This window comes from Anser cygnoides, chromosome 5, assembly GCF_040182565.1.
Source record: "Anser cygnoides isolate HZ-2024a breed goose chromosome 5, Taihu_goose_T2T_genome, whole genome shotgun sequence".
Lineage (NCBI taxonomy): Eukaryota > Metazoa > Chordata > Aves > Anseriformes > Anatidae > Anser > Anser cygnoides.
The window spans coordinates 59,580,019-59,595,028 of record NC_089877.1 but is presented as its reverse complement, the minus strand read 5'-3'; the positions used below and the strand labels follow the sequence as shown (position 1 = coordinate 59,595,028).

At 38.4% G+C, this 15,010-nt stretch overlaps 1 protein-coding gene across 8 annotated transcripts in view; it reads right to left on the bottom strand.

Moving 5' to 3' along the window:
* Nucleotides 1–15,010, bottom strand: part of PPP2R5E (protein phosphatase 2 regulatory subunit B'epsilon) — an 80,480-nt gene that overhangs the window by 12,574 nt on the left and 52,896 nt on the right. For all 8 annotated transcript variants that reach the window (XM_048080636.2, XM_013182988.3, XM_066998473.1 and 5 more), the window contains 5 exons: nt 8,017–8,118; nt 6,001–6,093; nt 1,513–1,643; nt 1,368–1,427; nt 651–759 (listed from right to left, as the gene is read on the bottom strand). In XM_048080636.2, the coding sequence (XP_047936593.2) occupies nt 651–759; nt 1,368–1,427; nt 1,513–1,643; nt 6,001–6,093; nt 8,017–8,118 (495 nt within the window). The remainder of the gene's footprint in view (nt 1–650; nt 760–1,367; nt 1,428–1,512; nt 1,644–6,000; nt 6,094–8,016; nt 8,119–15,010) is intronic.

Sequence of the window (15,010 nt, the reverse complement as noted above, 5' to 3'; positions counted from 1 at the left end):
TTCTTGTATATTGGCAAAATCATGAAAACTTGCAAGATGTGCTAGCACAGCTAAAACCTGTAACATAGTCAGCAAGTGCTGCTTGAAAAGCAGAACAAAGACTGCGCTATCTGAAAATCAGACAGAAAGGCAACAGGTATCACGTAACAGAAGAAAAATATCATCATGAAAACTGAATGTATAAAAGGACATATGAGAGCATAAATGTGGTATTAAGAGGTCTGTGAGGGAAAATGTTTAAGGTTATGCAAAAGTGAGGGGATTACTATTCAGAAAGTTGCCAGAGTGATGAAGAGTCTAGACAGGACAAGACTAAGGAAACCTGGATATCCTCTTGGGACAAGGAAAGGGGATGATAGAATGAGAAAGGCAACCTTGTGAGAATGGGAAAATAGCAGAGAGGAAAACTGAAGAGTTAAACTACTAAACAATAAAAATTATAAATGTAGGTTACATTTTTAATTACCTAATCAGAATAGAAGATATTTATCATAAAAACCATAGCAAATGAATAAAAAACTACTGTATTTTCCCACATTACAAAGATTTTTCCCCCACTTTTTTTATGTGCTAGGCAATTAAATTTCCAAAGTAGCAAAAAAAAAAAAATATCATTCTAACTGATCAGAAAATATTTTTATAAATTCTACCTGTGCATGGAAGAGTGATAAACTCCTGACAGTATGTAAAGGAATCAGCACCTTCACCAGGAACTGTTTATGCTCTGCCTTAAGAGGTAAAGCAAAACCATTGATAATACTAGAAATTAGAAGAGAAATATTTGTTAGTGTTATCATAGAAAACATTTTGAAGGTCTGAACAAGATCTTTCTACATTCAAATCATTTAGCAGTCAGCACCTGTTTACAAATAGCAGGATCATGCTATCTTAACAAGTGCTAAATTTTCTCCTCCTTTGTACTAGCAGTGCAGTATTATCTATGTAGTAATTCAGCTCTGACTTAAGAACAATGATATAAACAGCTGCACAAACCTGTTGCCCAACAGATAAGAACTTGTCTTTGTTGTTCTGTAAATGCATATACAAAAGGTGTTCTTGGGTAATTAACTTACCAGAATTACATTTGAGACATTCACACTGTTAGCATGCTTAAAGAAAAATCCATAGCACTCAAGGATGAAGTGTAACACACACAAATCCATCCAACACTTTTGGTTGTGACTTGCATCCAGTCAAATACTCTTGGCAAAAATGTTATAGATTTGCACACGGGCTTAAAGATGACCACATGTACACATTTGTTTTCAGAATAGGGGCTTATAGCAATACTTTTTTCTAAGTCTGACACTATTCTGACACATTCAGAATGGAAGTTTGAGATAGATAATAAATAAAGACTCATTTACCTTCCTAAAATTTCCAACAGTTCAGCTACACCATTGAAGTGTTCAGTTTCATAAACAAATCTAAAAAAAAGAGAAGTTAAACATCATTAATGTATCAGTTTCCTACAATGTTCATAAGAGAAAAATATATTCTCCCACAACTTACCGTAGAAAAATATTATTAATCTGTTTTCGGATAAATGCTCTAAGACCCAGAAACTTGCCATAAATTCTGTGCAAGACTGTTTTTAGGTAGTCCCGTTCTCGAGGGTCTTCACTGTCAAATAGCTCCAACAGCTGTGTTTAAAAGAAAAAGAAGAACGAAAACTGAATATTGACTTTACATTTGCCAAGTATGACACAGACTTCTATATGACAGTTAAATTCATGCAAGCTTATACATGTAAGAACATGACATCTATATTACCCAAGGTGTAGAAATACAGAATTAAAAAAGTCTGTTGCAACCCAGGTACAACATCATGAAGCTCAGCTTATTGATCTTCACTTCTGACACAAAAATCTGGAAATCTTCCAACCATGAAGACACTTTTGATTAACTGGCTCTAAAATGCTGCCTTCTTCCTCCCCCAAAATAAATAATATGATGCTGTCGCATCTACAAATTAAGACAGTTTGCCTACTCCCTCACTCTGCAGAATTGAAAGACACTGCTCATTTGCTCCAATATTTTGCTCCCGCAATTTTGTGTCAATGTCACATTTTTTCTAATTGCTTGTAATTTGTATTATGAACTCTTAAGTCTTCCTAGTGATTACATGGCCTGCACGATGTGGAAAGACTCAACGTTGAAATCTGTGCCAGCACTGGATCTGCTGTCACAGGATCTCCACTCATCTCAACATAAATCAAAGAATCAGGGACTTAATCCTCCAGGTTGAACAAAATGTTATCTTCAATTCAGTTTAAACAAAGAAAAAAAAAACTTTAGTAAGAAACTGTTAAATCAGATTTTAAAACAGCAAAATAATTATGTGGTACTCAGTCAAAAGAGATTACCATCCTCTTGTGTTTTACTATACAAAACATATCCTTGACCACTGCTACCCGAAGTTGCCTCTTAGAATTAAGGCACAAAACAAGCAGCAGGAATGTCAGCTACACATCTACGTTCTATCCCCCTTGAATCCTCTATGACAAATATCTGAGTTTCACCTCATCCCTTCTCCATCTTTTCTGACACCACACCATTTGTTATTTTGGCAGACATCTGGAACGAATTTAAGGGTAAACTTAAAATTAAAAAAAAAAAAGAACTGCACAGAAAATGATGAAATTTAAGCTAGTAATGAAAAGGAACGATTATCTCTCCTGCATGAAAAATAAAGTAACTGTCAACTAGTACCTATCTTGCAAGAGAAATTAAATATGCCAAACAGGCCTTACAAATGTTTAAGATGCTGGCAGAAAATCATTACAGGAATGGTAGAAAACAAAATTATCTTGGCTTTACAATCAGATAAATTATAAACACCTATTATAAGTTGATATGTAAGTCTATGTATGCTACCTTATCTCTGTTAAACTGCTACTCCATTTTGAGGAGGTTAAGGAGGAAAAAAAAATCAGAAAAAGATGATTAAAGAGTCTTAAGCTTTCTGGGATTTTGCTTTCTAAGTCAGGTTTAGGACTGATGTATGTGTTCTTTTTCATTGCGTTGGATGTTTCCCACTTCTTCTCCATGAAGTAAGGATCTGCGGTGGGAATTTCGTGAGGAAATTACGAGGTTTGTCAGCTGCCCACTCGAGGTTATAAACACATTCATTCGTTAAATCACTTCTGCAGTTAAATAAATAAATAGTCACCTCATCCTTCCCCAAATAGCAAATTTCACCCAAAGACAGCAAACAGCTGGAAGCACTTATGTTTTTAATTTTCTTATTGGATTGTTTTTAGGAGCGAAGTATTTACATTTCCAGTTCTGTTACACAGGTCCTCTGTGGAAACATTACTGAAGTCAGACTAAGTCTGTCATTTAAAAAAAAAAAAAGATTATTTTGATTTGTCCAATTTGTTATCAGTTTTCAACTATAAAGTCTTATTTTTATGGACAAGCTGCAAGACTTCCTTAATTTGCATGACTACTCTGACATTAAATATACACAGAAAAGGGAAATAAAATTTCCAAAATAGCAACCTACAGCAACACAGATACTTGTGGAGGTATTTCAACAGCATGTCTCTTAGCAACCACTGCGAACCATTTCAGGCTGTGTACCAGCAGTCTTTAGAAATGAACAGTTACACTGTTAGTGCACGACATTTTAGCAAAACACACAGCTGAAAGCCAGCAACAAATCTATATTCAAAAAGGCAACCAAACAAAAGACAACAACCAAAAAAAGCAAAAAACAAGCAATCAAGAAAAAACTTGAAAAATGCCCATTTTAAAAAAATCTCCATCAAATCAAAAAAAAAAGTTAGAGAGAAAGCTGATTAGGAAGATTGTCACAGCTGTATTGTCGGTGTCATAAAACACCCAACATGCTTAAAGTTCTTAAGGCTCAAATTGGTTTCCAACGTAAGTCACCTGTAAACACAGGTTCCTAACTCTGGGCACACAAAAAAATACAGTAAGAAGAAGTGCAAGCACACTCAAGTTCCTATAGATCACACGGAAACGCTTATAGACACGGAAATATATCTATTTGCACGTGTATATAAGGCTGAGCAGAACTTTTGATAGAAAAATATGAATCTTCAATTGACACACTAAGCGAAGCACTATATAAAAATGCATCACCCAACCATATGGCAAGAGCTTCAAATTCTTAGAATTCTTTTGAGCTCCAATCGTTGTATCATACGTTTCAGATAAGTAGGTTTCAAAATATCACACTTCCCCCTTTCAGGAGATACGTTCTGTCATTTAGCAGATTTATTGAAGACTAATAGGATCTTAAAAATCTTTGTCATAGACCTATTTAAAAGCGTTTGGCACCTCCTGTGCCAAATCATAAAAGGGCTGAATGCCTTGAAAAGGTTTAAGTGAGTAGGATACCACCAGTCACAAACAAACCCAGCAACATGTAACAGGAGCACCTGGAAATGTTTATTCTCTAGATTTGGAAGTTGAACACAAACATTCCTTCTAAGTCAATCCTGCTCTACCTGACGAAAATAAAATTAGTCTGTAAAAACCTGTCAAGAGTGACTTCCCCCCAGTCACATTCTGACATCTCCACCAGGCACTGGATGACAGGACTGTTGCAACCCCTTGTTCAAATCACTATTTGGATGAACAAAAAGGAAACTTCATCACAGAGGTTTGATCCACATAAAAACACTCGCATTTAGAAGATGGATAAAATAAAAACATGCATATTCCAATGCTCTTCTAGAGTGAAGAAGGTCTTGCGAAGGAAACTGAAGTCCCTTCTTTGAATTTAAGGATTGAAATTGCTTTCTTGGCTAAGTTTCTCAGGTATTCTTTATATGAATAACATACAAGGACAGCAAAACCACGGCTTTTATTGCCTGAGCATCACAGAGAAAAATAAAAGCTCCATGAAGAAGAGGTGAGAGAAAGGTATTCAGAAATGCTGAGTCTCTCCTGCCATATCTAGTTTGACTTTTATTCAAGTCTCACTCCCCAAGGCATCTCCCTTTTCCAACTAAGTAGGGATCTTTACAAATTTCCATGATTTCAAAAGCAAGCTACAAGCAAGCCTTAAACACAAAGTTCTATCTGATTTAGGGGTTCTAAATGCAAAGCACTAATTCACCATGGGAACAGAAAACACAAGACAGGCCTATTGTTGAAAGCTGAAGACAAAAAGGCAAAGGATGCATATCTATGAAGTTTCCTGGCTTATCCAAGAAAACACCTTCCTTCAGCTATCTCTGTTCTGGCCTCTGTTGATGCCTGGGAGAAACTTCCCCAGCAGAGACGTCTACCTACTATAGTTCCACGTGAAGCAGGAGAGGGAGGATGAGATGTGCCAACAATCTGGCTACCAACTCACTGACTGAGGCTCTCTTCCACTTAGGCATAATGGCAAACAAATTTCAAAGATAAAGCTTCCCATTCTTTGTCCATGTTGTTTATTACTGATGCTGCTGCTTCTATGCTTTTAACAGAGCTTGAACTTTATATGGCCTTTTGATTTACTTCCTCCCCAAGCACTATAGCATCACTGTTTTCAATGCTACTTGGGGAATAGGCATGTTAACAAACTTCTGCCCTTGATGCCAGCTCTCCAGTAGTGAAAAATAGCTTCCCCTTCCAATAGAAATATTTTAACAATATTAAGACATTAAAATTGGGGTTAAAGTAGTCTCCCTAGATGGCAGCATTTTTAGATGACTTGACAAAAAGGCTTTCATTTCTCAACAGCTATCCTTTCAGCTCACTCTCACTTCCAGCTAGTCAAATATTTTGATTAACATATTAAAACTGGAGCCTGTCCAAGTATTGTACATATCTACAGCGACAGAGACTTACGTATAAACACAGACACACACACACACACACACTTCCCCTATCTCTGTAGTTTGACAACTTGCATTGTAAACGCTTGTTCATAATTTTCTGATGCAAACGGAGTTTCACTTTCAAATTCCAAACAGCATCTTTTCAAAGCAATTTTTTTCAAAAGCAAAATGAAGCCTTAAAGAAAACAGATCAGCTTACCTGCAATACGAATTTCTGATCTATGTACTTTTTGGCAATGCTGGGCTGAAATTCTTGGCTTTCCAAAAATCGTATGAAAAACTCATATACAAGCTGCAAAAGGGAAAAAAATGTTTTAGTTTATGACTTCATTACTCTTCGTATTTTTAAGTGTTTCAGTAAATTCTTTCCATATAAAATAAAATACTTATTTTTCCACAAAGCTGAAGGATTAAAGATGAAAAATATTATCTATTATCAAATTGCTACCTTAGTGTTAAAATTAAATACACAAGCTTTGTAAGTTAGTTTTGCTTATTTAACTCCAGTCAGAGACATTTCATCACCAAGAACAGACACTGCCATCTTGTAGAGCTTGTGATCATCTCATAAAGCTTACCAGGGTAACTGGAAAGCATATTTAAACTGCCTCTGGACTGCTGAAGTAATACCAAATACAGAAATTTATGATTCTGAAAGAGCTGGTGAAACAGTTGGATATATTTAATTTAAATTAGAAACTGCTTAGAGTAGCATTCTATGACAACTTGAAACATGGAAAAAAAACACAAAACAGAATTTAATCAGAATTTCCTAATTTACTGTAAAGATTAGCCAGAGGGATGGAGAAAACCTGCCTGCTTTCATGCAATTCCAACTCTGCCTAAACTATTCAGTGGGATAGCATTACACGTTTTATGCAATATAGAAAAAGAGTATAAAAACAGGCAAAAAGGAAGTGAAAGGCACTCTGGTGGCCTCATAAGACAGCAACTCTGACCTGTCATCGATGAGATGAGCTACCAGCTAGCAATTCTCTTTACTGCACCTTTTCAGTTCTGGGGGATTGCTACTTAGTATTCTTTTATCAGGAAATTATTCAGCATCCTAAACTTGCATAGACAGTGGCATAAACTTGAGTGTCATGCTTAAATATCAAAACAAAACGTGAATTCAGAGATACCTCTCTGCCTGATATTTTCTTTTCCATCCTTTCCTTTTGAACAGTGACTTTTAAAACTACAGTACTAGTGTCAATGAACACAGGGTAACAGATACAACTGCCTGTGCTGTTTCCAGGCAGGCAGAGCTGTTTGTAGCTTCCTTGGAGATTTTAAGATTTCTATTTTGTGAAGTTTATTATAAATAAGGGGTGATACCTACATTCCGATGGATTCTAAATGTGAGAGAATGAAAGAGTGAAACAAATTGCTCATAGGCAAATACGTGCATGCAACTGTCAAATAAAACACTGTTTTCAAGCTGAGATCGATCATGCTCCTTTGCTCTCAGAAACACCTAGACTTCACAAACTGCTAGTCGGGCAAACTTCTTCTAAATTTACCTATGGCGTAAGTTATAGTCCTGAATAACACAGACAGGATCTGCACCCATATTGTCTATAAAGGAATTACTGCACTAGCATCAATGATGATGTCTTTCTCCAAAATTAGTTTATGTTTTTGTTCAAAATACCTTCCACTGACACTTGAGAAGGAGAGGAAGTGATGACAGACAGCAGTAAGCACGCATCCTGCTATGACCACCTGAAAGCAAACTTCAACCCACAGAGAGGAAGGGAGATAGATAGGGATGTAGATTCTCATTTGTTTTTCTGATCAGCAGTCAACACCTGCGTGCTTTTCTTTACGAAAGTTAAACTATCCTCAGTTAAACAAAACTGCTGCAGCAGCATCCCCACAATGCCCTTGCTGATGTTGCTGAAAAACACCTGTGCATCAGAGCAGTTTGGAAAACAAATTAATTTTTAAATCAGCAAAGGAAAACAAGAATGTAAGAGATACTGTCAACCCGAGTTTGAAATAAAGTTCTAACATGGGGCAAATTTACAAAGTACTCTCCTGTCTTTGTAGGTACTGTGTTATAAGCCAAGAGCAACAGCAGAAGAGCAGAAATAGAATTTTGTTATAATATCTCAGAGACCAGTTCTGACTCACAGGTTAAAAAAAACTGCTGAAAATGATTAGATACATTAAGTACTGATAAGCATTTCTTTTAAGATAAATGATCAAAAACCTGTAAATGTGGCCACGATGCCTCCAAGGTGGGCTCATCTTCTTCTGGATCAAATTCATTGCTGTCACTAGGTGGGAGAGTTCTGAAGATATTGCAAGATACCTGAAAGGTGAAAGAAAGAATAATGAGATCTGTTTTTCAAACAGGTACTAGATTTCAGGACTTTGTCTATGCCTACTCTACATGTCTTCTATCAAATAAGCAGTATTCCTTTTACTTATTTATGCCTGACAAAGCTCTTTATCAATGGTATAGGGCAAAGGAACACATCACTTTACAAACCTGCCACCAACCTTGGATTTCCCTTCTCCAGCTTTCCACACTTCTTCCCAGTGATCATCCTCATCTGCCATCACTTCTCTCCACCAGGTTCCATATGAGCTCACCACTTTATTCCCCATTCTGCTGGCCATCAACAGGCCTGCTAGTTAAGAGGAATAGCATTTTGGAGGAGTGGGAAATGCCATCAACATGCATTTATGAGTGTTTTCATACAACACTTAGTTATTTTCCTTTGCACAGGGAAAACATTAATGATACCTGCTTAAAGTCTCATCTGTCAGCACTTGCTCTAGATGCCAGTGCAATTCACACGTTATACGCCTGGACACTTCTTGCCAAGTACAGAACTTGGTACTAAATCCTATACAAATACTATTTGCTTGTCACTTAGCCCAGATTTTACTTCATGGTTGCTTCACTTTGCTTAATCTCATTTAGAGGTACTTTGCTGAGGCTGCTTTGGTGATGGCACGAGCCTCACAAAGCAAAGACAACTGGAATGGTTTCCTGAGTTAATAATACTGCTGAATGGAGTGTACAGCTTATTATGCAGCAAATCTGATAAACTGTAAACATGCTGCAGGGCCTCTTCTGCACTTTGAAGGTGGTGGTGTGCCTTCTTTGCACTCTGTCACTGCATTTGACCCATCTCTAAGCTGGTTAATCAAACAGCTGGGAAAAGCAGCATGTTATCTCCTAATCCTGTCTATACATGACCCCTACATAGTAGTTCAGACAAATTAATCTAGTTAAGAAACAGAAGTAGTATACTCTTCAGCACCCTCATTTATTTTTCCAGCCTTTTACTCCTGTAAATATTCTAAATGTAGTCTGTAAGGCATGTTTTCAGTATGTTGGCAACTTAATACAAAAGGGCACTTAAAGTCAAGAGTTTAAATACAATCCAGTCTGATGAAAACAGACTATAAGTTAAGGTGAAGTTTTAGAACTTGCAAGACAAAGAGAAGATATTCGGGTACTGCATAAATGAAAAGACGAAGCAAAAAGAAAACTGTAGTACCTGTGGTACATACCAGTGAGGAATATTCACTGAACACGAGGGGGAAACACAGAACTGCCTAACTGAAGAATAAATACGGCAAACCAGTGAGTACAGAAAAAGATTGGTCGTATGGGTTTTCTGCTTGGACTTTTTTCATCTTGCCACAAGAGGGAGTATTTCACTACGGTTACAGCAAAGCAGTGTTACAGAAGCCTTCACGGTACGTGTAAATCTCATGTTGTCAAGCCGCATGACTTTCAACCCTAATAAAACCCTGGCACTTACCAGCCTGTGCTTATAGACACTGAATATACGTATAGAGAGAGTCCTGTATGCACACCTGCCAGGTCATTACTAGCATTTAATAGGAGACATTCTCTTTCCCTCTTCTCCATCTTTTTCTCTGACTCTTTCAGTTCTCTCAAAAGCCCCTCCAAGAGACTTTTCTAAACCAGGTAAGCACTGCCGGAACACACGGGTTTCAGTTTGTCCTTCCTCGGGGATTCCTGAGCTCCCCCTTCTATATCCCTGAGGATATAGAAGGTAGACGAGCAGGCAGACAAGGAAAGCAATCAGAATTACGAGGGCAGAGTTGTTTCTGTATCTGGGCACAAGGACGCAGAAGGAAGAAAGCCCAAAGATTCCCAAGTAAAAAGGGGAAGGCACCAATAGGTACATTTTCCATCCAAACACCTGGGATTCTGCAATACTTACTGAAGCATTTTCGGTTAATACTTCACATGTGAAAACGCCAACTTTCTCAGCACTTCAACAAAAATAGAGAACTAGCAAATTCAAAAACAGTCTGCAGCTCTTTTTTTCTGCTTTAAACTTCATTTGAAATAAGAAATTCTTGTGATGTATAAATGTAGTGATATACAGATTAATGAAATTTGTACCAACAGATCAGAGAAAAGGTAAGTATTTGTCAGGTATTAACATTTTAAAACTGGAACAAATGCTGAAGTATGATGGCACAAGCAAAACCCGCAAGGAAAAGTACGTACTACCAGAACGAAAAGTTAATCAAATACAAATTCCTGTAAAGTTTAAATTAAGTCAATCCAAGTTTCACGCAGTTAGTGCCAGGGCCTTACCAGCACAACAGAACAACGAAGGTTTCAGCAACAATGACTGAAGTGCCAGCACTGACAGCTGAACCTAAAGCTTGTAACAAAACCAGAATGATTTCTGGAGTGTGCATTAAGAAGAGACGCCAGTTTCAAGGCAACTCAAAAGCAGTATTTTGCATAAGAAATTTAACACACAGGAGTAAACACAAGGCAAGGTAGAATACTGTCCTCGTATACAGTTTGTTCTCTTAAATTTTCTTTTTTTGCACAAGGAGGAAAGATGTGGAGCCCAAATCCAGATATTCTCCTGAGGAGAACAGACAGAACGGGTTATCTTCAGGTGATTCCCAGGGGAATCATAATTTCCAAAGATAATGCATGCCATTACAGTCGCATTAATCAGCCCGACGCAGCACGGCAGCTCGTTTACACGCAGTGCCAATTTGCAGCACGCTCCTGTGAATCAGCAGCCGCTGGGTGGCTGATGTCTACAAGCCTCCGAGGGAGAACTGAAGGCAACAAGTCCTCGAGCTGCCCAGCTGTGTGTTACGGACTGACAGCCGTCACACGGAGATGGGGACGTGCCACCTCGGAGCTGGAAAGAGTAATTTTTCTCCACCAGGCAGAAGGCAGCTATTTAGTATTCATTCCCGGGCCCAAGCAGCGTGCCAAAATTCCTTCAGCTAGATAGATGAATCACTTCCCTTCTGACCCCGGCTGGTTATCAAGCCAAAGGACCTCCCTGCCAGGCTGCGCACGCAGTCCTTGATGACTCCTCTCCCACGGCCAACGCAAATGACTACCGATCAATACCGACTTCCATCTTCCCCTGATTAGGAGTGCCTCCAAGCCCTGATGTTATTTTTGCAAGGGAAACCTGAAGCCTAATAGTCTAGAAAGCTCTATCATGACAAATCTTCCCTACCGTGAGCTCCAAGTTGTCCACACGCCGTTCTCCAGGACTGTTCCTTTCAGGAGATCACATCAAAGCAGGCGCAGAAAAGCCTAGCACTCCTTCCCCGCTCTGCACAACCCAGACACCCAAGTGCCAGAAACCAATTTCACAGGTCAGTGAAATTAATCCATCAGCAACAAGTAAGATTTCCAGGAGCAAGTGGGAAAAGCCAACACGATAGATTTTTAAATTGGAGATGCCCAGAAACCTCCAAGCTCAATGCCAGTGTCACTCAGGCACAACTCTAACAAAAGCTTCTCCAGGCAATTACAAGTGTCAATTCATTCAAATTAAATGAAAAGATAGAGAAGACTGCTCTGGCACCACCATGAAGGATGAACCGTAAGTTCTGGACAGATCCAAGGGTTCGTACCTGGCAATCCACAACTACAAAGCTATGAATATCCAGTTAAAAGTAACAGGCTTCAAGAAAGTTCTGATTTTATCACCATGTTTATATTTGAACCGTAGATATATTATTATTTATATTACCTTTTAGAAAATAAAGTTCTAAGAAGCTAATGTCTGAAGTCAGGAATAAATGTTTGTTTTGAGAAGCCCTCTCTTTGCCCCTCACTGGAGCACAATCAAATCAGTGCTATAACAGAAACCCTTCACAAATTCAGTTTCAACTCAGTGCTCATATTCCATGCTGTTTGGAACAAAGATTTTTATCAGCAATAGTTTTCTTGAATGAATCCTGAAATAAAAACAGTGTGCATGCAGGGAAGTTTAATGTATTAGCTATATAAAACAGGATAAATGAATTAGTGCACAGGGAATACCTGTTCTTCTGTTACCAGTATGTGGAACTGTCCAAATAAACCCCCTGTGTATATGAGATTGAAACTGGATATCTGTGCACACGCAGTGCTTAAACTCGCCTGCAAGCTCCAACAAAATGTAATCAGACCATATGTGAAACTCTTGGAACTGAGACACAACATCTCATGGAACAGGCACTGGCACTTGTCCTTCTGAAACACATCTGCATATATGGGTTTGCATTTTTGTTTTGTTTTTAGTATTGCTCACGGATTTACATGTTTTAGAGCCTGAAGTGACTACTGCAGTCACTCAGCTGTAATCTTTCTTTATATACCGTTACACTGTTCCCAGAAGTTTGACAGCACATCTTACAAAAAGAAAAACCCAATTTTATTTTGATATATCATGATTCCACGAGCTCTCACAACCTGAAGTTTTACTACTAAGTTGAGTAGGGCACTGCTTTTGGTTTCAAGGTTGAACTAGCCTGAGTCCCACTGGTTCCTGTTAAACCATCGGATCTTTTCAACATACGCATATATATATATATATATATATACACACACACACATTTGCATACGCAGCATGCATCTACGTGCGTATGTATTTTTATTTTATGCATACATTATATATATGAATGACACCTCTCAATCTCTTTGTTGCTAAATAGTCAGATAGAGCTCCTGAACCCAGGCAGGTGTTGGCGTGTTTTGAATCCTGTGGTTGTTTTCGCTACCTCCTTTAAGCTCCCACCTGTATTTTCATAACCCCTCCAAATAACACACACCAGATGTGTTGGGGTATGTATAAAAAGCCAGACCATCTCCCTGTTATTTCCCTTTTTTGAACCATACACTGCATCAAAAATTCATACTAAAATAGTCAAGAAAGTCACCCAAAACGGTCAAGTCTTTTTCTGCCCCACTGCTTGCCAGAATACAGTCAAGAGTTTAATATTGTATGTTATTATATGCCTTCTTCTTGCCCAGCAGCGTTACTTTTGGCCAGGCTACATGAACTATGGACCACGAACACAGTCAACCACCTGGACCACTGGGCAGGTGGTCCTTTTCATGTTTTTTTTCTAAAAATTCTATCAAAAACCTGCAAGACTTTAGCTCTAGATCAGGGCTCCTAAGCTTGTTAACTTCTCATCACCCACTTCAGCAGCAGTAGCAGCTTCCGCCCATACAGATGTGCGGATGGTAGAACTGAGACCCTTAGGATATGGCTGTGTTAGCAAACAGGGAAGTGCAACTGGAGCAGGTCTGTACAACAAAACGGCTGGTGCTCAGGTCCTAAAAAACCCACATTACTTCTACTTGGAGGGAGGACTTACTTTCTAGTGATCTCTTGCCTTTAAGTCCGTTAGCTAGTTGGAGAGCTTTAGGCAGGCTCCTGAAGTACATGCTTTGTCCGGAATGAATCTAATTCACAAACCCCCAAATTTCTCTATAACAAGCAGCAAAGTACAGTGAGAACAAATAGGAGATGCACTTTGAAAGCACACTGATGATCTGAGTTAGAAGTGCTAACACTGACATATCCCCAGGCTCAAAGGTACACCTTCTGCCTGCTGGAAACCAGAGCTCTGAAATTCCACTCTAGGTCACCTAGACCCAAAGCACAGCAGGGTACCCCGCTAGTAACAACTCCATGCACCACTATCGCCTCGTAAATATATTTTGAGACGATCCAGGGAAAAATTTATTTAATGCTTGCCCACCTAATTCTATACTAGTATAATATCATAGCAATAACTCAATTATCTCGGACAAACCAAAGCACACAGTACCAGCAATACCCTCGTCTCTACAGCAGGCAACAGAGCAAGAAGTCTGCCAATGCACGAACTTGAACTCCAGACAGTATTACAAAACTCATACTGTCTCAGACTCCAACCTCAGGAACAAAATAGAACTTCAAAACCCAAGAAAACAATCCCCCAGGAGATTCACATTGAGCCTGCTGGCAGGTGCCAACGCTAGGAAGGCATTCAAGAAGATGGCACAGCCAAAATAGAGGGTGGGATTGTACACCCCTCTTCAACAAAAACGAAACAAAACCAACAAACAAAAAATGCAGTTGACATCCAAGTATTCCTTGGAATAAAAATATTGTTCCAGTTTGTTTCTTTGCTTGAGACCTAGCCACTGTACTATTACACAGATAAAGTCTGACGAATGAGAAGCCTATGTAACCAACAAGAGGAATAATGGATACGGGTAAACGTAATTACAGACTGTCGAGAAAAATTATTAGGGACAACTGCTGCAAGAGGAGCTGCCTCCGACTGATTTTTTTTTTTTTTGAAAGGAACAGAGAATGCTGGAGCCTCTTCCTTCGGTAAGTATTGTTTTTTATACAAACTAGGTGTATAAAGAATGTGAATATTAAAAAGTATCTAACAGAGGAATTTAGAAATAACGCATAAAAGAAAACAGATTCTTTTCTTGCTTCTACAGAATTGACAAACCTCACATTAAAGAGGAGATACGTTGAAGTATGAAATGGTTTTTATATATTTTTGTGAACTTCAATGGCATGTTTGTTTCATCACAGCTGCATCCATGTGACAATTTTCACTCCAAGTCCATTGGGGGGTGTCACAGGACACTGCATCTTCCTTTCAGCATTTGGGATGGATTCAAAACAATCTTTTATACTTCTGATTCAAGCTGAATTGAAGATCAACTCCTACTATTTTACACACTTCCAGAAGATATATCAAATTTGTATTAGACAAGAGGCATTATTTGTCAATTCTTAGAAGAGTAACTGGTTTTATTTATATCCCTAAAATTGCCATTCAGTGTTATATTTTTAAATCAAATACTTGAACTAACAGAAGCAAATGCAAAGGGATTTTACTGAATTGAAAAGGTAAGACTGAATATAGGTAGACTTGCATAA